At 37.6% G+C, this 22725-nt stretch overlaps 2 protein-coding genes across 3 annotated transcripts in view; both read left to right on the top strand.

Annotated features, from left to right (window-relative positions):
- Positions 1 to 1022: 1022 nt before the first annotated feature.
- Positions 1023 to 16193, top strand: st14b (ST14 transmembrane serine protease matriptase b). The gene is made up of 19 exons (XM_051676873.1): positions 1023 to 1350; positions 2435 to 2594; positions 2705 to 2835; positions 3013 to 3083; positions 3691 to 3875; positions 4272 to 4307; positions 4395 to 4629; positions 5040 to 5182; positions 5284 to 5381; positions 5490 to 5596; positions 6908 to 7041; positions 7153 to 7257; positions 7421 to 7528; positions 7623 to 7739; positions 7920 to 8042; positions 8214 to 8397; positions 9573 to 9844; positions 11541 to 11677; positions 11772 to 16193. The coding sequence occupies exons 1-19, from the start codon at positions 1306 to 1308 to the stop codon at positions 11931 to 11933; spliced, it is 2553 nt and encodes an 850-aa protein (XP_051532833.1). The 5' UTR covers positions 1023 to 1305; the 3' UTR covers positions 11934 to 16193.
- A 2092-nt stretch (positions 16194 to 18285) lies between these two features.
- Positions 18286 to 22725, top strand: part of nfrkb (nuclear factor related to kappaB binding protein) — a 35065-nt gene continuing 30625 nt past the window's right edge. For both annotated transcript variants that reach the window (XM_051676868.1, XM_051676867.1), the window contains exons 1-3: positions 18286 to 18410; positions 18889 to 19048; positions 22314 to 22515. In XM_051676868.1, the coding sequence (XP_051532828.1) occupies positions 18923 to 19048; positions 22314 to 22515 (328 nt within the window). In that variant the 5' untranslated portion in view covers positions 18286 to 18410; positions 18889 to 18922. The remainder of the gene's footprint in view (positions 18411 to 18888; positions 19049 to 22313; positions 22516 to 22725) is intronic.

The raw sequence follows: 22725 nt of genomic DNA, 5'->3' as shown, positions 1-22725 counted from the left end.
AATTAATTACTTTTAATGAATAGTTTACCCCCCAAAAATGAAAATTCTCTCATCATTTACTCACCCTCATGTCTTCCAAGATGTGTATGACTTTCTTTTTCTGCAGAACACAAACAAAGATTTTTAGAAGAATATCTCAGCTCTGTAGGTCCATACAATGTAAGTGAATGGTGAGCAGTCCTTTCAAGCTCCAAAAATCACATAAAGGCAGCACTTAAGTAATGCATTAGACTCCAGTGGTTAAATCCATGTCTTCAGAAGCTATGGTGTGGGACAGAAATGAATATTTAAGTCATTTTTTACCATAAATCTATACTTTAACTTTCACTTTCAAATTCTGAAAGTGGAAATTTATAGTAAAAAAGGTTTGAAATATTGATCTGTTTCTTATCCAAAGTGATTGCATCGCTTCAGAAGACTAATATTAAACCACTGGAGTCATATGGATTAATTAAATGCTGCCTTTATGTGATTTTTGGAGCTTCAAAGTTCTGGCCACCGTTCACTTGCATTGAAAGGAACTACAGACCTGAAACATTCTTCTAAAAATCTTCAATTGTGTTCAGCAGACAAGAAACAAAGTCATACACAGCTGGGATGGCATGATGGTGAGTAAATAATGAGAGAATTTTCTTTTTTGGGTGAACTATCCCTTTAAGAAAAAATGTCATCAGTCTCCTGTGATGCACATGTACATACACTGTTATTCAACATCGTAGTAGACCAACTAGATAAGATAGTAAGAGTGTGAAAACGAGAATTTTCTTAGAATTGCACAGTGCTAAAAGTGCATTAAGTTAAAGAAACACTTGTGTTGATGGCTTGATAGCAGACCAATTTAATTGTCACAGTCTGACTCTGGCATTGGTAAAGTGATTTTTGGCTGATGAAACGGAAGCAAAAAATGCACACGTTTTATCCGTGCTATTATGTCAGTAAAGGGTTCTGTTATTTGAAAATATCCAACATTTCTACGCCTCACCTGTGGACACAGGAAGTACTGCGCATGGGATGCTCGAACTGGTCGAAACTGCGTGGGAAGAGTACCTTACGGTCTTCATAAAATATGTTTGTTTTTCAGATACAAAATCCACATTAAAAATCGAATCAACATGGGTTATCCCTTATTACTGCTAGAGGACCAATTAGAAATATGATGGAAGAGAAATTTGTTGTAGTTTCTCCAGCAGCAGACATGCACGTTCGCGAGTTTAGCTGAAGGTGAGGACAATAGGACTGCTGCTTTCATGACGCATTGAACGGAACACAGTGTGAAAGCAGGCTGTAAAACCCCATAGTGTGACGATGGACCCACTTCAATCTGGGGGAAAATACAATCCAAAACATCGGGTATGTTTCAAACTAAAGATCGATATTTAGCCTATTATCTGTTTCAGGCGTTATTGGCAATTTTTCCGAGAAAAACAAATACTGTCTAGGACGTCCTGTAGTAGCCTACAGGTGTGTGTGTGTGTGTGTGTGTGTGTGTGTGTGTGTGTTTGTGTGTTTGTTAGCCAAAATTACTTAATTTTACTTATTTGGTGCAGTGGTACACACGTAAAATTATATATATATATATATATATATATATATATATATATATATATATATATATATATATATATATACATATATATATGAACAACAGACAAATGCTTCGATCTCTTGATCAAAATAATCAAACATGATAAATTTAAGTCTATTGGTATCTTAGTATACTGTATATTACACAGTATATATATATATATATATATATATATATATATATATATATATATATATATATATATATGTATATATATACATATATATTATCATGTTTATATCATTATCTTGAACATTTATTTGGATAGAAATTACAATATAACAAGTCATGTAGGCTTAATGGAAAGACAAGTTTGAATGTATTTACACCAGTCTGATCTGTTTTGTTTCGACTGCACATTGTTTTATATTGCTTAAATTATTAATTATAATGAAAATACAGTTTCACTGTCTCATATTTTGGAGAGTATTGTTTAGCATAAAAAGAGCCACAGTTTGTTATAAAATCAGTATCTGAATATATCAGATCCGAAAAATGAAAGATCTGAACTTAAGATTGCCATCCAGAAAACCTGTTTTTGCTTTATACTAAGAAAAGTCCCACATGCACTTCTGCCACTGCATACTTGATTAGGGTGGGTTCTGGTTGTTGATGCTGACGAGCAAGGTGTTGGTTCAGGATTATGAAAACATACCAGTGACTTTGGTCTGCATAAGAAGAATAGCCTGTTTACACATGGGTGGTTCAAAATTGCATCTTAGTCATGTACACTGTGTGCAGACTTTCCTCAGGGTAGTTACACAGAGTAATAGGAAACTCACTATCTGTGTAGCAGTCACATGTAACAAACTTTAAAAGGCACATTTTGTATTTTACTTTTATCTTTAGGATGATGCCTCGGAACAGTCAGAGCACTTTCTTCCAACATTTGATGGAAAGAAGGTGGAGAAGAGGAGACCATCACGCAGGGTGCTCGTTGGAATAGGCCTACTCATAGCCATAGCAATCATTGCATTAGTTACAGGACTACTAGTGTGGCATTTTCAATGTGAGTTCTGTAACCCTTAAACATACACACTGTGCTGCTATAACCAGTAAACTGTCAATTGGAATTATTGTGAGATATCAACAATAACTCCAGCATGTCCATTGTTACAGTCAGACCAAATGGGAGGGTGAGGAAGATGTTCAGTGGTTATTTGACCATCTCCAGTCAGACATTCTCTGATGCTTATGAAAACTCGAACAGCACTGAATATAAAGATTTGGCCTCAAGGGTCTCAAAGCAGGTGAGGTGGTGGATGTACTAACCATGTATGCTTTGTATTCTAATTCCAAAATCAGCTTTCTTTATATTGTTTTAAAGCATTCTCTATTTCTTATTTAAATAAGTGTTCACTTTGTGGAAAATTGAGCTAATATGAATTATTTGGACACATCTTTACACATGCTTCAATGTCTTTCAGTTCAAAACTATATACAGTCAAGTTCGCGTGCTGTCAAAGTACCATGTGGGATCCAGCGTGCAAGGTTTCAGGTGATTTAAGATCTTTTAAAGTTAAACCTTTCAGTTAAAAGGTGAAAATTGTGAAAAAAGAAATGGTGACCAGTACCAACATCGATACACAACATTAACATTTTCCCTTATACATGTACATACATTTTAACCTAAAATCATGTTATTTGTCAACTATATCTTTAAAGTTGATGTGTGTAGCTTTTTCGATTTTAAAATACTTCCACTTATTCCAGCTTAATTTGCAGAGACAACTAGACGTAACCATTCTTCTAAAAACTGTAAACACTGGCGTTATGGCACATTCAATATTGCTCTGTCTGTTTGAGCTGCCCATTCAGCCCGACACAGTAACATTGGTGGCGTGAGTTTGGGCCGGACTGTCTATTTGTTTGACCAATGGAAGACAAAGGGTGTATTCGTAAGGATATTTGAAAGCAATGTTTATTTTTGCAATTCCATTTGGTGACGCTAGTGGCGCAGAAAGTACACACTTCAGCTTTAAGTAATCCATATCTTTTTTTTTTTAAACAAAACTACACTTCATGCTAGTCATCTGAATTGTGCATTTCGTATGTTTACAGTATTTGTGGTAATGTAAGTTTCATTACATCTTCCTCCCCTTTAGTGAGGGCAATGCTAATGGTATCATTGCATACTACCTGTCTGAGTTTAATGTGCCAGAGGCCCAAGTGTCTGCTGTGGATGAGGCCATTGCATCCATGGATGGGACAGAAAATGCAAGGAAAATCCGGAGGGGGTTTGGTCGCAAGACTGACAATAGCCTCATCATTGACGGAATGACATCTGGGGGTAAATCCATTCGAAAAGAGTGTCCTGTTACCTGCATTGTGTCAGTGTATCCGACTCTTGTAATCTAAACAGAAACTTCAAAGTAACATGAGTATCACAGGTTTCCTATAGCCATGGAAAACCTGAATTTTAATGCCTAAAAAAATGTCATGGAAGTGAGCAAAAAACGTAAAAAGCTACGGAAATTTCTAGTCATTTTTCTCTGTAAATATATTATCTCTATAAATTGATTTTAAAAAAAAAATCCTTATCCAGTAGTCATGAACGACTGGAAAAGTCAAGAAAAAAATAATTGGTCAAAAAGTGTGGGAGCCCTGGTAAAGTTTCACCTATTCACTATAAATGGAAACAGTGAAAATTATTGATTTTTGTTTTTTATTTTGGTCTTTATTACAGCTGTGGATGCTCGGCTAGCTGGCAGAAACCTCAAACGTGAGTAACAGATGAGTTTCAAAATGCTAAATACTGTACATGTGTGTTCAGCTCTCAGATTCTTAATGAGCTTGTCCTGTATTTCAGGTTCCAGTAAGAGGTCTCATCACGCCCATGAAAACCAGACAGACATTATCCGATCTCCAGGTTTCCCTAATTCCTCCTACACTGCCAACCTTTATACTGAGTGGCAGATTCGGGCCGACCCAGAGCACAGGATTAGACTGGAGTTTGATGTCCTAGACCTAGAGAAAGACTGTCGTAATGACTTCATCAAAGTGTATGACTCGTTAGCCCCATCAGAGAAGCAGGTCATAACAGAGTAAGTGTTCCACCAGTATTGTTTTTTTAATGACTGAGACAGATACCTGTTATTTTTAGGTTTAAATGTCTGATTTTTAATAATTCATTCATATTTGCTTTTTGAAACATTATCTAATCATTAAACTACAACAATAAAAACATAATATGCATTATAAATATTTTATTAATAACTGTAACGAATGAATGGTCATCATCATCATCATGATGGTGATTTATTTTCTTTGGCATTATATTTAAAAGTGTTCCTAACTTATAAGCTTAAAACGCTAGTGACAATTAAATGGCAGCTTGTGTATCCCTCTCCGTGACATGGTACTGTTGGACAAATAGTGTCAGTGTCACATAATACAAGAATGTTTTCATTGTCTATTTGATATTGTCTGGGATCTAATCAATGTGTTCATGCAGGAAATGTGGATATCGCTTACCCAGTGAGAAACTGATTTTCATCTCATCTGGGAATGTCATGCTGGTTACACTGGTTACAAATGAAGAAAAAAACTTCCCAGGTTTCAGGGCATTTTACTCCCAGATCCCAGCAAATATTGGAGGTAGAGTTTAACAACTATAAAGACTATAAAGAGAGACCCTTGAACTCATTAAACAATTCAAAGGCCAATATTTGTGTGACTAATGTCTTTTTGTCCTTTAGAGTGTGGGGGGAAACTAACTGGGATAAGTGGTACCTTCACATCACCTGGCTATCCCTCTCATTACCCACCTCAAATTGAGTGTGTCTGGAACATTGAGGTAAAAATATTATTTGCTCTCAACGTCACTTACTTTGTGCTGTTGTTTACATTAGTCCCTCACTGCAATGTATTCTAATATTGTCCTTCAATGTGCTGTCTCTTTTAGGTTCCCAAAGGAAAGCATATCAAAGTGAAGTTTAACAAGTTCTCTATACATAACCCTGAACAGAACACTATCACCTGTCACACAGACTACTTGGAGTTAAACTACAGGTTAGACAAAAGGGCAACAGTATTGTCACAATCGAATGCCTCGAATAATCTTAAAGGGATAGTTCACGCAAAAATAAAAATTCTCTCATCATTTACTCACCCTCATGCCATCCCAAATGTGTATGACTTTCTTTCTTCTGCTGAACACAAATGAAGATTTTAAGAAGAATGTCTCAGCTTTGTTGGTCCATACAATGCAATTGAATGGTGACCACAATTTTGAAGCTGCAAAAGTCATAAAGGCAGCATAAAAATAATCCATATGACCCCAGTGGTTAAATCCATATGTTCATAAGCGTTACGATAAGTGTGGGTGAGAAACAGATCAATATTAAGTCCTTATTTACTATCTCCACTTTCACATTCTTCTTCTTTTGTTTTTGGCGATTTGTATTCTTCGTGCATATTGCCAACTACTGGACAGGGAGAATTTATAGGTAAAAAAGGATTTGAACATTGATCTGTTTCTCACCCACACTTATCGTAATGCTTATGAACATATGGATTTAACCATTGGAGTCATATGGATTACTTTTGTGCTCTCTTTACAGTATGTGCTTTTTGGAGCTCCAAATTTTGGTACCCATTCACTTTCATTGTGAGGACGTACAGAGCTGAAATATTCTCCTAAAAATCTTGGTTTGTGTTCAGCAGAAGAAAGTCATTCACACCTAGGATAACATGAGGGTGAGTAAATGCTGAGAACATTTTCATTTTTGGGTGAACTAACCCTTTAAATAATCGTCACTTATTTAGTAGATATTACTAACCATGAACAAAAAATGTTTGTTGAACAAAGTTGATGAAATAAGGAAAACCAGTAAGTTTTTGTTATAAAGTATATTTTCGAAAACTTCATTAATCAGATTTAAAACTGGAAACTTTCAAAATATTCTTATATGAAATATTCATAGAATTTCTGAATAGACCAAAAATAATTTTAAAAGCATTTTAAAGGTGGAGTATAGTTTTTCAGTGATAAAATAGTCCTATCTTCTATCCCAACTTAATATGAAAAGACATCTATTAGCTGTTTGTAAGGTGTTTTTGAACAGTGGGCTCTTTGGTGCTTTCAAAACATTTCTCTGTTTGTTTGAGTATCCTGCCCAGCCCGATACATCAACATTGGCTCCAGCAATGGCATGAGTTTGGGGTGAGACTATGCTTGTCAGACCAATGAGAGATGATTGGAGTGCTCAGGAAACCTGTTTGAAATAATTTTTGGAATTCCATTTGGTGACAGAGGCATAAATTTAAATTGTCAGCAGAGTGCAATAGACTAAAACGGTTCTTTTCTATGAATTGGTTTAGGATATGTGGAGAGAAGCCACCCAACACTGTGAACACTATCAAATCAAACCAAGCAACGGTCAAATTTTATTCAGATATGTCTCAGGTGGGCGAGGGCTTTTCTGCAAACTTTGAAGCCTTTGAACCCACTAATCGTGAGTTGGATTACATGTCTTTTCTATTGATATTTCAACACAATACTCAAAGCACATCCACTCTGTAATTGCTGACAAAAAAATAAAAAAATCTCAATCACTTTTCCACAGCCTGCCCTGGGAAGTTCCAGTGTGACAGCGATCTGTGTGTAGCCTCTAATCTACAGTGTGATGGCTATAATGACTGTGGAGATATGAGCGATGAGAGGGGCTGCAGTAAGTTCATACCATATTGCCTATACTCAACAAAGTTAACAAAGACTTCAAGTCTTTGAATGTCTGTATAGTTGTTTCCACAAAAGAAAAGCGCTTAAAATATTAAAATGGTGTGTATGACAGGTTGCATTGCATTATTTTCTTTTCCCATGCATGCATACAGCATGTACTGAGTCTCAAATCAAATGCAAGAACGGCTTCTGCAAGCCCCGTTTCTGGCGTTGTGATGGGGTAAACGATTGTGGGGATAACACTGATGAGGAAAATTGTGGTAAGGATGACAACAATATTCACCATCAGGAACCAAAGCGTTAGAGTTATGTAGACGCTTTCAGGTTGTTTGTTCGTTTTTGTTTTTCCGGCAGGAAAGTGTAAAGCTCTAGAGTTCAGTTGTCGAAACGGGCGCTGCATCCCAGCACAGAAGCAGTGTAATGGCTACAATGACTGCGGTGATGGCTCTGATGAATCCCAGTGTGAGAAATGTAAGAGCTTTCATTCATTGAGTACAAGGGATCTTTTCGGCATGAGCTGATGCAAAGCAGAAACGTATTCCTTTAACTGATATTAGTAATTGAGGTTCTCAATCACAGACCAATTTAAACCTCAGCTGCCAAAATAAGCTGTTACAATACTGGACTTAATTGTATGTCTTTTATTTCCAGCCATAGTTGTACGCTGCTCTGATGCCACTTACAAGTGCAAGAATAACCAGTGCATTAGCAAGCTGAACCCTATGTGTGACGGAGAGATGGACTGTGTAGATGGTTCGGATGAGAATGAGTGTAGTAAGTACAGAACCACTGTTGTTCTCCTACATTGTCATCTATACATGAATTCCAACATAGGTTACATGTGCAGAGCCATCCATGGACCAGCGTGGAAATTAATGCTGGTTAAGCTGGTCTTTTTGTAGGGATTATTAATGGTACGTGTATCTGTGTGATGATTCACTGTAGATTGCGGAATGAAACCTTACAAGGCCAGTCGTATTGTGGGTGGAAAGGACTCAAATGAGGGCGAATGGCCCTGGCAGGTCAGCCTCCACATGAAGACGCAGGGTCATGTGTGTGGGGCATCTGTTATTAGTAACCGCTGGCTTGTCACTGCTGCACACTGTGTGCAGGACAATGACGAATTCAAGTAAGTTCTCTTCTCATCTCATCTTGCCTCTCCTCTTCTCCTAGGCCTTTTTTACTCCAGGTATTATGTTCATGAGTGGCGAGCCATGACACACTGCCATTTACACTCACTGAACACTTTATTAGGAACACAATGGTACTAATAAAGTGGCCGACATGGTCTCCTGCTGTTGTAGTCCATTCTCCTCAAGGTTCGTTGTGTTGTGCATTCTGAGATGCTATTCTGCTCACTACAATTATACAGAGTGGTTATCGTTACCGTAGCCTTTCTGTCAGCTCGAAACAGTCTGGCCATTCTCTGTTGACCTCTCTCATTAACAAGGCGTTTCTGTCTGCAGAACTGCCACTCACTGGATGTTTTTTGTTTTTGGCATCATTCTAAGTAAACACTAGAGATTGTTGTGTGTGAAAATCCCAGGAGATCAGCAGTTACAGAAATGTTCAAACCAGCCCCTCTGACACCATAAATTATGCCACGGTCGAAATCACTGAGATCAGATTTTCTCCCCATTCTGATGGCTGAAGCTCCTGACCCGTATCTGAATGATTTTATGCAATGCACTTCTGCCACATGATTGGCTGATTAGATAATCACATGAATAAGTAGGTGTACAGGTGTTCCTAATAAAGTGCTCAGTGAGTGTATATCAGGTTGTAACATGCGCCTCAAATGCATCTCCTGTGAACAGATATGATCCGATTTTGAGGGTAGGGTGTACATGTAGATAAAGCTGAAAAAAATCAAATAAAAAATAAAAACTGCACACTGTTTCTCCAGGATTTATTTGAATTTTAATCTAAGTACAAATGTGATGTTTAGAGCTGTAGTGGAGCACCAGTTGTAGGTCAATTGGATGATTATATTCTATTAAAGCTGCACATAACCCACAAAGTGTAAACCCTTGTTTTATCGCAATGGTTGATTGACAGGTGAGTAGGTGGTGTATCAGGATGTATTAGTGTTTACACTACAAAATGTAATGTGGCCACATGTGTTTTCCACTATGTACGAATGTGGTTTGAGGGATCCAATCAAGCATTCCAGACCCCTTTTACATATAAGATTCTGTATTTTGTATTAAGTGCTGTCCAATGTGATCGGATCACCCGAGATGGATGTTAGTACCAGTTGTTAATGGGGTCCAAGGCTGATCCTGAGTGATTTTCTTTCGCTAGATATTCCCAGCCTGACCAGTGGGAGGTCTATCTAGGTCTACATACCCAGGGTGTGACCAGTAAGTCAATCCTTAAACGTGTGAAGCGCATCGTCTCTCACCCTCAATATGACGCCACAACCTATGACAATGATATCGCTCTAATGGAGCTGGACAGCCCTGTGGCTCTCAATCAGAACATCTGGGCAATCTGCTTACCTGAAGTGACACATGACTTTCCAGCAGGGAAAGCTGTATGGATAACTGGATGGGGAAAACTGAGAGAGGAAATGGGTAAGTGACAAGACATAACTCCCAAAAAAAAGCCCCAAAAAGTATTTGGACACAAGTCTTTAACTCTAAAAAGCCTGACAAACAAAATAATAGACAGAAGTTTTAAATTTTTGAAATGGAGTTGTTTTTTGAACCTATAAAAAAAATAAATAAATCAGGCTTTAAAGGTCAGTATCCTCCTGAGGCCCAGCAATAATTTTTGTACAGGACATTTGTTATTTAAATTTGTCTTAGCCCAAACATGCCACAATAGTAAATCTTGGGGTATCTTAAGAGGACTCCCTGGGCTTTTTATAGATACCAAATATTTGGGAGTTTGGCCATGACAACTTCCTCTCTTTGGTCTATAGAAATTTTACAGCACATCAAATACAATATGAATCAAATCTTAAAGGAATAGTTCACCCAAAAAAGAAAATTCTCTCAGTATTTACTCTCGTTATACACATGCCATCCCAGATGTGTATAACTTTCTTTCTTCTGCAGAACACAAAAAAGTTTTTTTAGAAAAATATCTACGCTCTATAGGTCCACACAATGCAAGTGAATGGTGACCAGACTTTTCAAACTCCAAAAATCACATAAAGGCAGCATAAAAGTAATCTATATGACTCTAGTGGTGTCTTCAGAAGTGATATGATAGGTGTGGGTGAGAAACAGATTAATATTTAAGTTATTTTTTACTATAAATCTCCACTTTCACTTTCACATTCTTTCATATTCTGAAAATGAAAGTGGAGATTCATTGTAAAAAAAAAAAAAAAAAAAGGATTGAAATATTGATCTGTTTCTCGACCCAAAACGATTGCATCACTTCAGAAGAAATTGATTAAACCACTGGAGTCTTATGGATTACTTTTATGCTTACTTTATCTTCTTTTTGGAGCTTTTGGGGTTCTGGTCATTATTCAGTTGCATTGTATGGACCTACAGAGCTGAGATATTCTTCTAAAAATCTTTGTTTGTGTTCAGCAGAAGAAAGAAAGTCAGACACATCTGGGATAGCATGAAAAAGAGTAAATTATAAGAGAATTTCCATTTTTAAATGAACTGTCCCTTTAAACCACCTTCTACTTCACTGAAGAGCACTGAAACTTCCACCTGGAGGCAGTAGACATCTAGTACATTGCATAAAACAAGTTTTTCAGCAAAGTTTTGATCACGTTGATGATGTAGAGGCTTTAGAACATCATGTATCAAATGTGATATAGTTTTTATTTTACAGCATTACAGGGTTAAAATGTTTGAATTTCATTGCATTAAAAACTAAATATCAAACCAAGTAGCATCAGCAAAAAAAATATGCTAGAGCTATCCTCAGAATTCATTTCACTTTTCTAAGCCATTTTTGCGATTACTTTTATTGATACTTATCAAGTGTCAAGGTTATTTTTTAGTTTATATATAAAGTCAGTTCCACTCAAGTTTTGTTTTGTAGGGCGTATACTTTAAAATAAATGCCACTTTGTTTGATATTTTGCTACATAATGCATAGACAGGATTAAAGTGTGTCTTAAGTGTCCAAATACTGTTTGCGGCCCTCTGTATATGTGCATGAGGATAAATGAGCTGCTCTATTTGTGCAAACCAGATAATGAAAGAAAGTACGAACAAGCTCAAGTTTGTCAGTGTCACTGGCTGGTAATAAGGCCCTAAATTGTTAGTAAGCTGAGGAAATGTATTCTCACTGTTGCAGATTCTGTTGCATCAGTGTTGCAAAAGGCTGAGGTTCGCATTATTAACAGCACTGTGTGCAACAAGCTGATGGATGATGGGATAACACCACGGATGATCTGTGCAGGCGTACTGAGCGGAGGCGTGGATGCCTGTCAAGTGAGATGAAAGATCTGCTTGTTCAGATTCAGTTACATTTCAGTTACCCTTAAGATTCTCAGTAACACACATAGATTCCTCATTCTTCTTTCAGGGTGACTCAGGTGGTCCCATGTCCTCTACTGAGATCAATGGGCGTGTGTTCCTTGCTGGAGTGGTAAGTTGGGGAGATGGCTGTGGCCGTAGAAACAGGCCTGGTGTCTACACACGAGTCACAGAATACCGCAGTTGGATCAGACAGATGACGGGGGTATAGGCTCTGCTTTTGCCTCAGGACTTTACATTGGATGTTAAGTAAGGACCAAACACAGTAGCACAAATGTTTATCATACAAAAGAACTGAAACAAATAGCATATTCCCAACAATATGCAAAATCAACAAAAGCAGAAGTGTGATCATTTACCAGCCAAAAACATGAAACAAACACTGGGCCAAATGAATGAATTTATGCCAAAATACTGTAACTTTTGATTGGACATATGGCCTTTGATGTCAACAACAACAAAAGAGCATTCCTCCTCCCTTTTGAATGTTCATAAGCCTATTTATTTTGCTATCTTAACTGTGCATGATTGTATGGTTAGTGCATTAAAACATTTTCATTTAGCTTTGTTTTTTGCCTGCCGGTTGTGATATCAGAACAGATCGCAAATCATTTTTGGTCACAACCCACCAGCTGACAACCACCGATATAAACAATAGGCTGAAGCATGAGAACTTGTATTTAGGGTAATTGGGGTAAATCAAGTCAAAGAATCTTATTTTATTAACCATAATAATTCCTTTCAGGCCTTATCGTGACAGTGGTGGACAGTAATTCCTGTCAACATCATGTATATCAAATGTCCGCAAAAACTAAAACTAAAAAATGTAACTGTTTATTTAACTGTTTTAATTGGCTTTTAAAGTTATGTCTCTGTTTTCTCAGAAAAATCAGCTCTCACTATTTCTTCATATCTTTATCTGTATTTTTAAACATTTTAAAATGCCATTTGTCTATATAGACTATTCAGTTTGAGCCTCAATTAATTTGTTGCACTTGCTTTGGAAAAAAGCTATTCTCAATCAAATGCCACCTTGCTTTTTAAGTGCTTCTCAGGAACATTTTTGTAATTTAATTGTAGGTGTAATGCTTTTATGTGTTTATGTTTTTAAGTGTATTTTTGGGATAAATTATATATATATATATATATATATATATATATATATATATATATATATATATATATTAAAATATTCATTTGTTCTGGACTGTTAATTTTTTGCTTGTATATCATTCTAATGTAATTTGCATGCTGGTAAAATATTTTTTTCTTCTGTAAGCTTCATACATCAGATACAGACTATTTTATTTGTCAGATAAATGTCTATTCAATCAGTGTGTAACTGTGTATATATATATATATATATATGTACATTTGTGTTCTGAAGCCTTACATTTTTTACATATAATAGAAATGTTAAAACTTTTTTTATGTAATGTTTAGACATTTTGTACAATTTGAACGATGTATATATTTGGATTTTGCTGTCTTGTTTACATTATGATCTTTTTTTTTTTTTTTTTGCTGTTATCCTTATCTGTGGCCTTTAATTAAAATGTTATATTTTTATTTCTGTTAAAGGGATAGTTCACCCAAAAATGAAAATTCTCTCATCATTTGTCCATAGGTTCATACAAAGCAAGTGAATGGTGACCAGAATTTTCAAGCTCCAAAAATCAGATAAAGGCAGCATAAAAGTAGTATTGATCTGTTTCTCACTCACTTCTATTATATAGCTTCTGAAGACATTGATTTAACTACTGGAGCAATATGGATTAATTTTATGCTGCCTTTATGTGGTTTTTGGAGCTCAAAAGGTCTGGTCACCATTCACTTGTACAGTTGAAGTCAGAAGTAATTAAAACTAATTTTTTAACCACTCTACAGATTTAATATTAGCAAACTATAGTTTTGACAAGTCATTTAGGACATCTACTTTGTGCATGACATGAGTAATTTTTCCAACAATTGTTTACAGACAGATTGTTTCACTTTTAATCGACTATATCACAATTCCAGTGGGTCAGACGTTTACATACACTACGTTAACTGTGCTTTAAGCAGCTTGGAAAATTTGAGAAAATGATGTCAAGCTTTTAGACAATTAGCCAATTAGCTTCTGATAGGAGGTGTACTGAACTGGAGGTGTACCAGTAGATTTAGATTTATTTTAAGGCATACCTTCAAACTCAGTGCCTCTTTGCTTGACATCATGGGAAAATCAAAAAAATCAGCCAAGACCTCAGAAAACATATTGTGCACCTCCACAAGTCTGGTTCATCCATGGGAGCAATTTCCAAACACCTGATGGTACCACATGCATCTGTACAAACAATAGTACGCAAGTATAAACACCATGGGACCACGGAGCCATCATACCGCTCAGGAAGGAGACACATTATGTCTCCCAGAGATGTAGTTTGGTGTGAAAAGTGCACATCAATCCCAGAACAACAGCAAATGACCTTGTGAAGATGCTGGTTGAAACAGGTAGACAAGTATCTATATCCACAATAAAATGAGTCCTATATCGACATAACCTGAAAGGCTGCTCAGCAAGGAAGAAGCCACTGCTCCAAAACCGCCATAAAAAAGCCAGACTACAGTTTGCAAGTGCACATGGGGACAAAGATCTTACTTTTTGGAGAAATTTCCGCTGGTCTGATGAAACAAAAATTGAACTGTTTGGCCATAATGACCATCGTTACGTTTGGAGGAAAAAGGGTGAGGCTTGCAAACTGAAGAACACCATCCCAACTGTGAAGCATGGGGGTGGCAGCATCACGTTGTGGGGTGCTTTGCTGCAGGAGGGACTGGTGCACTTCACAAAATAGATGGCATCATGAGGAAGGAAAATTATGTGGATATATTGAAGCAACATCTCAAGACATCAGCCAGGAAGTTAAAGCTCGGTTGCAAATGGGGCTTCCAAAAACCCAAAAGGGTTCCCCAAGCATACCTCCAAAGTTGTGGCGAAATGGCATAAGAACAACAAAGTCAAGGTTTTGGAGTGGCCATCACAAAGCCCTGACCTCAATCCAATAGAAAATTTGTGGGCAGAACTGAAAAAGCATGTGCGAGCAAGGAGGCCTTCAAACCTGACTCAGCTACACCAGTTCTGTCTGGAGGAATGGGCCAAAATTCCAGCAACTTATTGTGAGAAGCATGTGGAAGGCTACCCAAAACATTTGACCCAAGTTAAACAATTTAAAGACAATGCTACCAAATACCAACAAAGTGTATGTTAACTTCTGACCCACTGGGAATGTGATGAAATAAATAAAAGCTGAAATTAATCATTCTCTCTACTATTATGCTGACATTTCACATTCTTAAAATAAAGTAGTGATCCTAACTGACCTAAAACATTCCCTGTCTTCTACGATTAAATTTCAGGAATTGTGAAAAACTGAGTTTAAATGTATTTGGCTAAGGTGTATGTAAACTTCTGACTTCAGCTGTATTGTATGGACCTACAGAGCTGAGATATACTTCTGAAAATCTTCGTTTGTGATCAGCAGAAGAAAAAAAGAAGTTATACACATCTGGGATGGCATAAAAGTGACTAAATGATGAGAGATTTTCATTTTTGGTTGAACCATCCCTTTATTTCCTTAGTCGGGGATTGCCATTCCCATAATGTGCCTTGCTATTTCAGTGGGATCTTTGATAAACATTAACCCTTGTGCGTCAATAAAAAAAAGAGGTCCTTAGAGGACAAAAATGTCTGCGTCAAAACAATGCTATAATAATATAATATATTCATATTATTTTTCCACTTTCAATTAGTTATTTTTTTTAACCAACATCAGTCCTGATCATAACTACCAAATATTCATTCATTTTCAGGATTTTAACCAGGATTTAAATGCCAGTTTGTTTACATAATGCCACTGTTGTTTTACACACACACATACACACAAATTACTCAATACACGCATACAAAACACACTCTGACATCCATACAAACACACCCACACAATTTTAGCTGCATCATTTATTCAGTTGACCTGCAGTGCTCTATAATACAGCAAACAGAAAATAGGAAAAAAACATGTATTTGCTCCATAGGCTAAACATGAGAAAAATGGCGCCATCTGGTGGAAAATATTAAAAATTTTATTTTTGAAGCCAGGGCTCCGGTGTTGTGTCGAAGTTTGTTTCCCCGTCGGATTCTGTTTCCCCCTTGCCCCGCCCCCGTCCTAACGGCAAAGGAAGCGCACATTCTCAAAAAGCTCGCCCCCGAGATGCTGTGCTCGTACCACTGAGGTCTACGGAGAGCGCTTAGGCTCAAAACTAGAGTTTTGAACGCGTTTTATCTGTAGAATGTTGTATTCTAGAAGTGAAAGGCAAATCTCATGACTGTCTAGTTATATTTTGGAAATGGGGTAACAGAACCCATGTTTGTTGTATTTTTTATGTCTTTATGAACACAACCACCTACTGTTATTTCTATCAATAAATAATATTATATTTGTGAGAGTTTTCATTTTTAATATTTTTGGAATAAATGTGTGCTCACTCACATAACTGATTTTATAGGCTAAATATGCGACCGTTCTCACAAGGCACAATACCTGGACATATTGATCATATTTCTCCTTTTTACCCTTAGCCCAGCTTTTTTTTTCTTCTTTTTTTAACATTTAGTTAATTGGCTGAAAGTAAATAGGAAAGCGCTGAAGTGGAAAGCGCTGAAGCACTGGCTTAAAAAACACTATTATTCCTCAAGCTAATATTGGTGAAGGAATTAACATTGATGTTTACATTATAATGCAACTGTTAAAATGTTATTGCACTACAAATATCTTGTGATACCGGTGAAATATGTGTGTAGGAAGGCCAAAGATAGAGGAGAAATTTCTGTGTGTAGCATGCTGAATCTCAGTGAGACATAAGGAAGGAACTAAAAGACCAAAAACAGACCAAAAATTGATAAAGTTTAAAGTTTTTTACATACTTGTAATTTTGAGATAGATATTGTTTGTTTTTCATTGTTTTTGAATGTTTTTTTGAATTACTTTGATTTTTCCATATATATATATATATATATATATATATATATTATTTGTAAAATTTCTTTAATTCCCACATTTTAAATGGTATATTGTTTTCTTAATTTTTTTGTTAATGTGTTAAATATTGTCCATTTAGCCATTTAGTTTTGTATTTACTGAAATTTGTAGTGATATATAACAAATTATCACCATCTATATCTTTTGTGATAAACATTTAGACAGTAAGGCAAGCTGCTACCGTGCTGATTTCAACTAAAGTGAGCTGTATTGTATTTTCTAAAAGGTAAGTATGCACAATTAATTTTTTTAATGGTATTAAAGTAGTCCATGTATTGCTTGTATGGGCTTTCTTTCTTATTGAACACAGGGGGAATAGTATCTGACAGTAATGTTCTCAGCTGTCAGGATGTGTTCCCCCTACTATAATGGTGGTGGTTTTAAGACAAAGACAAAACCTAAAAACTTGTGTGATATAATTTTTTTTATCTACAATTTCTTTTTAACTTTTCTCAGTAAATTGTGTACTTGTTGGGACAGAAAACCATCAGATTTAGTTTACGCCAAACAGCTGAACTAAAGTGGAAAACGGAGCGATCTTGTGGCCGAATTACGCAATTGCATTTCTAAAAAAAAAAACTAAAAAAAAAGAGGGGAAAAAGAGAAATATGATCAATATGTCCAGGTATTGTGCCTTGTGAGAACGGTCGCATATTTAGCCTATAAAATCAGTTATGTGAGTGAGCACACATTTATTCCAAAAATATTAAAAATGAAAACTCTCACAAATATAATATTATTTATTGATAGAAATAACAGTAGGTGGTTGTGTTCATAAAGACATAAAAAATACAACAAACATGGGTTCTGTTACCCCATTTCCAAAATATAACTAGACAGTCATGAGATTTGCCTTTCACTTCTAGAATACAACATTCTACAGATAAAACGCGTTCAAAACTCTAGTTTTGAGCCTTAGCGCTCTCCGTAGACCTCAGTGGTACGAGCACAGCATCTCGGGGGCGAGCTTTTGAGAACGCGCGCTTCCTTCACAGTTAGGACGGGGGCGGGGTTAGGGGCAAACAGAATCTGACGGGGAAACATATTTCGACACAACACCGGAATGAAAGCATAATATCATAGAATTCATGATTTTATGCTTTAATGGCACTGGGATCAAATATTTCAGTTTTAATGGGTTTCAATTGGGACATTTTTGTCCTTAAGGTCCTGAGTGTAACTATTTTGTGTACACAGTGTATTATAGATGTATTATAGGAACTGAGGTTGAAATATAAAAATTCCCCCAAAAATACACACCTTTGGCAAAAATGTATGCCGTTGGCATTAACACAGCCAAAATGATCGAAAAAACAAATGAAAAAGACAAAAATGTCCCGAAGGTCGCACAAGGGTTAAAAGTGACATTCTAACCTGATCTGCAGTTGCTTGTTTATATGTTGTGAATTCATGAACTGATGCTCTATGGAAAGACGTTGTGAAATATAAAGAAAATAAGTTCTATATATACAGAACTTACACTTATGGCAGAAATGAAGTTTCCTTGATGACACACCGGAAATGTGCACCAATGTTATTATTCCTACCCCCCTTGTGACTCTACCTCAAGAGCTAGCAAGCATATTCATTCCCAGTATTCACCAACACACGTGGTAAGATGTCATATTTACAAAATGTACATAACATGGATAGTGTATGTATAATTTAGTCTTGTTAATTAATAGATGTAGAGACAACAAGGATGTTAGTTTGGCATTAGCTAGCAGCAGAGTTGGCTAACTGGTTAGCTACACATCACCAAAGTTTAGCTTGCATGTATTTTTGTCATAAAACATAAAACTTTTCAATATATTTGCACGAGGAAATGAAAAGCTGTTGCATATTTTTTATATTTTTAAATTCGGCTGGTTTGATGTCAACGTGTGTAATACGGAAGCTAACATGCTAATTGCTTTGACAGTTTGCTTGTTTGTTGTCTTTTAATGTGTTAAATGCAGAAATGTAATCAAGATATATATATATATATAAGTAACGTGTCTGTTATCAAAGATGAGTTACTATTAAAATGCTTCAAGAGCTTGTCGATATCTAGACTGTTATCATTTCATGGCCCAATATTTCGTTCTGCAGATATCGCTTGTGCTGTCGTGAATGGTGAGTTAAGATGAATGCTTTAGATCACATGTTAACAGACCCATTGGAGTCTGGAATGGACCGTGATGGACGTGTAATGGAGGAGTGCTTGTTGGGGAACTGTAGAGTTCGGGTTCCCGAGGATCTACTTGAGGATGTGAGTAATATCAGAATCGGCTTTATTGCCAAGAATGCTTACACATACAAGGAATTTGTCTTGGTGACAGGAGCTTCCAGTGCACAGAAATACAATACATCAACAAAACAGAGATAATAATAAAAAAATAATGAAAAATAAATAGTGTATATATAGAATGCACAATAAGACCATATACACACATATACATATGTAGTGCAAATTCTAATCTGTTATACACAGTGCAAGGAAATGTAATGTCAGAAGAGGTAGGATGTGTTGCATAAATATAAAAAGACTAAACTGTGTATTGCACAAAATTATTGCTCAATGGGGCAATTTTAACTGTTCATGAGATGGATAGCCTAAGGGAAAAAAACGTTCTGGTGCTCAGAGCTCTGAAGCGTCAGCCAGAAGGCAACAGTTCAAAAAGGTAGTGGGCAGGGTGAGTGGGGTCCAGAGTGATTTTTCCAGCCTTTCCCTCACTCTGGAAGTGATGGGAGGGCAGGGGGCAACCAATAATCCTCTCAGCAGTCCGAACTGTCCTTTGTAGTCTTCTGATATCCAATTTTATAGCTGCACCAAACCAGACAGTTACTGAAGTGCAGAGGACAGACTCAATGACTGCTGAGTAGAACTGTATCAGTACCACCTGTGGCAGGTTGAACTTCCTCAACTGGAGATGGAAGTACAACCTCTGCTGGGCCTTTTTCACAATGGAGTCAATGTGGGTCTCCCACTTCAGGTCCTGTGAGATGGTAGTGCCCAGGAACCTGAATGACTCCGCTGCTGCCACAGTGCTGTTTAGAATGGTGAGCGGGGTCAATGCTGGGGTGTTCTGCACCAGACAGCCAGCTGTGCAACTTCCCTTCTGTATGCAGACTCATCGTCATCTTGGATGAGACCGATGACAGTAGTGTCGTCTGCAAACTTCAGGAGCTTGACAGAGGGGTCCTTGGTGGTTCAGTCGTTTGTATACAGTGAGAAGAGTAGTGGGGAGAGCATACGTCCCTGGGGAGCACCTGTGCTGATTGTACATGTGCTGGATTTGAATTCCCCCTGTCTCACCAGCTGCTGCCTGTCTGTCAGAAAGCTGGTAATCCACTGACAGATAGATGTGGGAACAGAGAGTTGGTGTAGTTAAGTCTGGAGAATAGCTGAGATGATGGTGTTGAAAGCCGAACTGAATTCCACAAAAAGGATCCTTGCATATGTCCCTGGTCTGTCCTGATGTTGCAGGATATGATGCAATCCCATGTTGACTGCATCATCCACAGACCTGTTTGCTCGATAAGCAAATTGAAGGGAATCTAGAAAGGGTCCAGTGATGTCCTTCAGGTGGGCCAACACCAGTCTCTCAAATTATTTCATGACCACAGATGTCAGGGCGACAGGTCTGTAGTCATTAAGTCCTGTGATTTTTGGTTTCTTTGCGACAGGAATGATGATTGAGCATTTGAAGCAGCATGGGATTTCACACTGCTCCAGTAATCTATTGAAGATCTGTGTGAAGATGGGGCCCAGCTGGTTAGCACAGGATTTTAGACAAGCAGGTAAAACGCTGTCTGGGCCCTGTGCTTTCCTTGTCTTTTGTTTTCGGAAGACACGGCACACCTCTTCTTCACAGATCTTAAGTGCAGGTTGAGTAGCAGGAGGGGGGAGAAGGAAGGTTGCAGGAGGTGTTGGTGTTTGTGTGAAGTGAAGGTCAGAGCGGGTGTGGGGTGTGAGATTGGGCCTTTCAAATCTACAGTAGAACACATTCAAGTCGTCAGACAGTTGTTGGTTCCCTACAGTGTTTGGGGGCAGGAGTCCTATAGTTAGTAAGTTGTTTCAGGACACTCCACACTAATGCAGGGTCGTTAGATGAAAACTTGTTTTTCAACTTATCAGAATAGTTTCTTTTAGCCACTCTGATTTCCTTATTTAGTGTGTTTCTGGCCTGATTGTACGAGACTTTATCCCCACCTCTGTAAGCATCCTCTTTGGCCTGAGAAAGCTGCCTGAGTTCTGCTGTAAACCACATTTTTTCATTGTTGTTTGTTAAATAAGTCCTAGTAGGAATGCACATATCCTCACAGAAAATTATATATGATGTAACAGTATCTGTAAGCTCGTCCAGAATGGTGTCTGCAGCCTCAAAAACACTCCAATCAGTGCAGTTAAAGCAGGCTTGTAGTTCCAGTTCTGCTTCATTGGTCCATATCTTTACAGTCTTTACTACAGGTTTAGCAGATTTTAGTTTCTGCCTGTAGGTTGGAAGAAGACGAACCAGAAAATGATCAGAGAGTCCCAAAGCTGCTCTAGGGACAGAGCAGTATGCATCCTTTATTGTTGTGGAGCAATGATCCAGTATATTTCTGTCTCTGGTTGGGCATGTAATGTGCTGTTTGTATTTGGGCAGTTCACGGGTGAGATTGTCTCTGTTAAAATCACTGAGAATAATAATAAGTGAGTCCAGGTATTGTTGTTCTGTGGCTGTGATTTGATCAGCCAGCTGTTGCAGCACTGCGTTCACGCACGCGTGTGGCGGGATATAAACATTCACCAGAATAAATGAAGAAAACTCCCGCGGTGAGTAGAAAGGCTTAAAGTTAATAGAGAGTGCTTCCAAATTAGGACAGCACATCTTCTTTAATGTTGTTACATCTGTACACCAACATTCATTGATGTAAAAGCATGTTCCACCGCCTCTCGTTTTCCCCGTTAACTCCATGATGCGATCCGCTCTGAACAGCTGAAAGTCTGGCAGATGTAACACGCTGTTTGGAATGGCTTCACTCAGCCAGGTTTCTGTGAAGCACAAGACAGCAGAGGTTGAAAAGTCCTTGTTTATATAGGTGAGGAGATGCAGTTTGTCCGTTTTGTTAGGAAGAGAGCGGAGATTCGCTAGATGAATACTCGGCAGGGCTGTTCGAAAGCCGCACCGACTGAGCCTGACCAACGTGCCAGCTCGTCTCCCTCACCTGCGTCTCTTGAACAGCACAGCTGCACCTCTGACTAAAATGTCCAGCAAAGCATCCGAATAGTCAAAAACCTGGAAAAGATTGTCTGGTATGTGCTGCCGAATGTTCAGCAGTTCGTCCCTGGTGAAACTGATTGGAAAAATATTACTAAACACAGGACAAACAAACAAAAACAACAAAAGAATTGGAGCGCTCCACACTGAGGCTGCCATCCACGGCACCATCTAATATCATAATTATGAGGAATACAAACCTCCCAGTTAATATTGTCTTTCTCCATTACTCCAGTTTTTAAGATGTGTATACTGTATGTGTCTCCACAGCCAGAGATTTTCTTCTCAGTGATGAGTGAGAGCACATGGACAGATGTTCTGACAGATGCTCAACGGACACATCTTCGTCAACTCCTGCCTCAGTTCTCTGAGAATAACACCTCAGAGCAGGACAGCATCATCAGCGACCTGTTTAACAACCAGAATTTCTTCTTTGGAAACCCCTTGCACATTGCCCAGAAACTCTTCAGAGGTTTCTCTCTTTCCCTTTATACCAAATGATCAATTTTTAAGCATCGTATTAGTGCACATTTATATAGTGAACAGGTGTTTGGCATCATAGCTGTTTCTTTATTGTGGATTTTAGCACAGCTGGAACGCTGTATTGACCAGTCAACCAGCATCCAGGACCGAATTGGTTTTATAAACATAATATATACAGCATAATGTAAATTTGTTTTTG

This window comes from Myxocyprinus asiaticus, chromosome 38 (assembly GCF_019703515.2).
Source record: "Myxocyprinus asiaticus isolate MX2 ecotype Aquarium Trade chromosome 38, UBuf_Myxa_2, whole genome shotgun sequence".
Classification (NCBI taxonomy): domain Eukaryota; kingdom Metazoa; phylum Chordata; class Actinopteri; order Cypriniformes; family Catostomidae; genus Myxocyprinus; species Myxocyprinus asiaticus.
Note: the sequence above shows the minus strand (reverse complement) of the source record. Positions and strands in the feature narration are given on the sequence as shown.

Bases quoted from the DNA above. Each gene is read 5' to 3' on its own strand.
- st14b (XM_051676873.1), top strand. From the start codon at position 1,306: ATGGACCCACTTCAATCTGGGGGAAAATACAATCCAAAACATCGG. The intron at 3,084-3,690 runs GTGATTTAAGAT...CCTCCCCTTTAG, and splicing joins TCCAGCGTGCAAGGTTTCAG to TGAGGGCAATGCTAATGGTA. The intron at 8,398-9,572 runs GTAAGTTCTCTT...TTCTTTCGCTAG, and splicing joins CAGGACAATGACGAATTCAA to ATATTCCCAGCCTGACCAGT.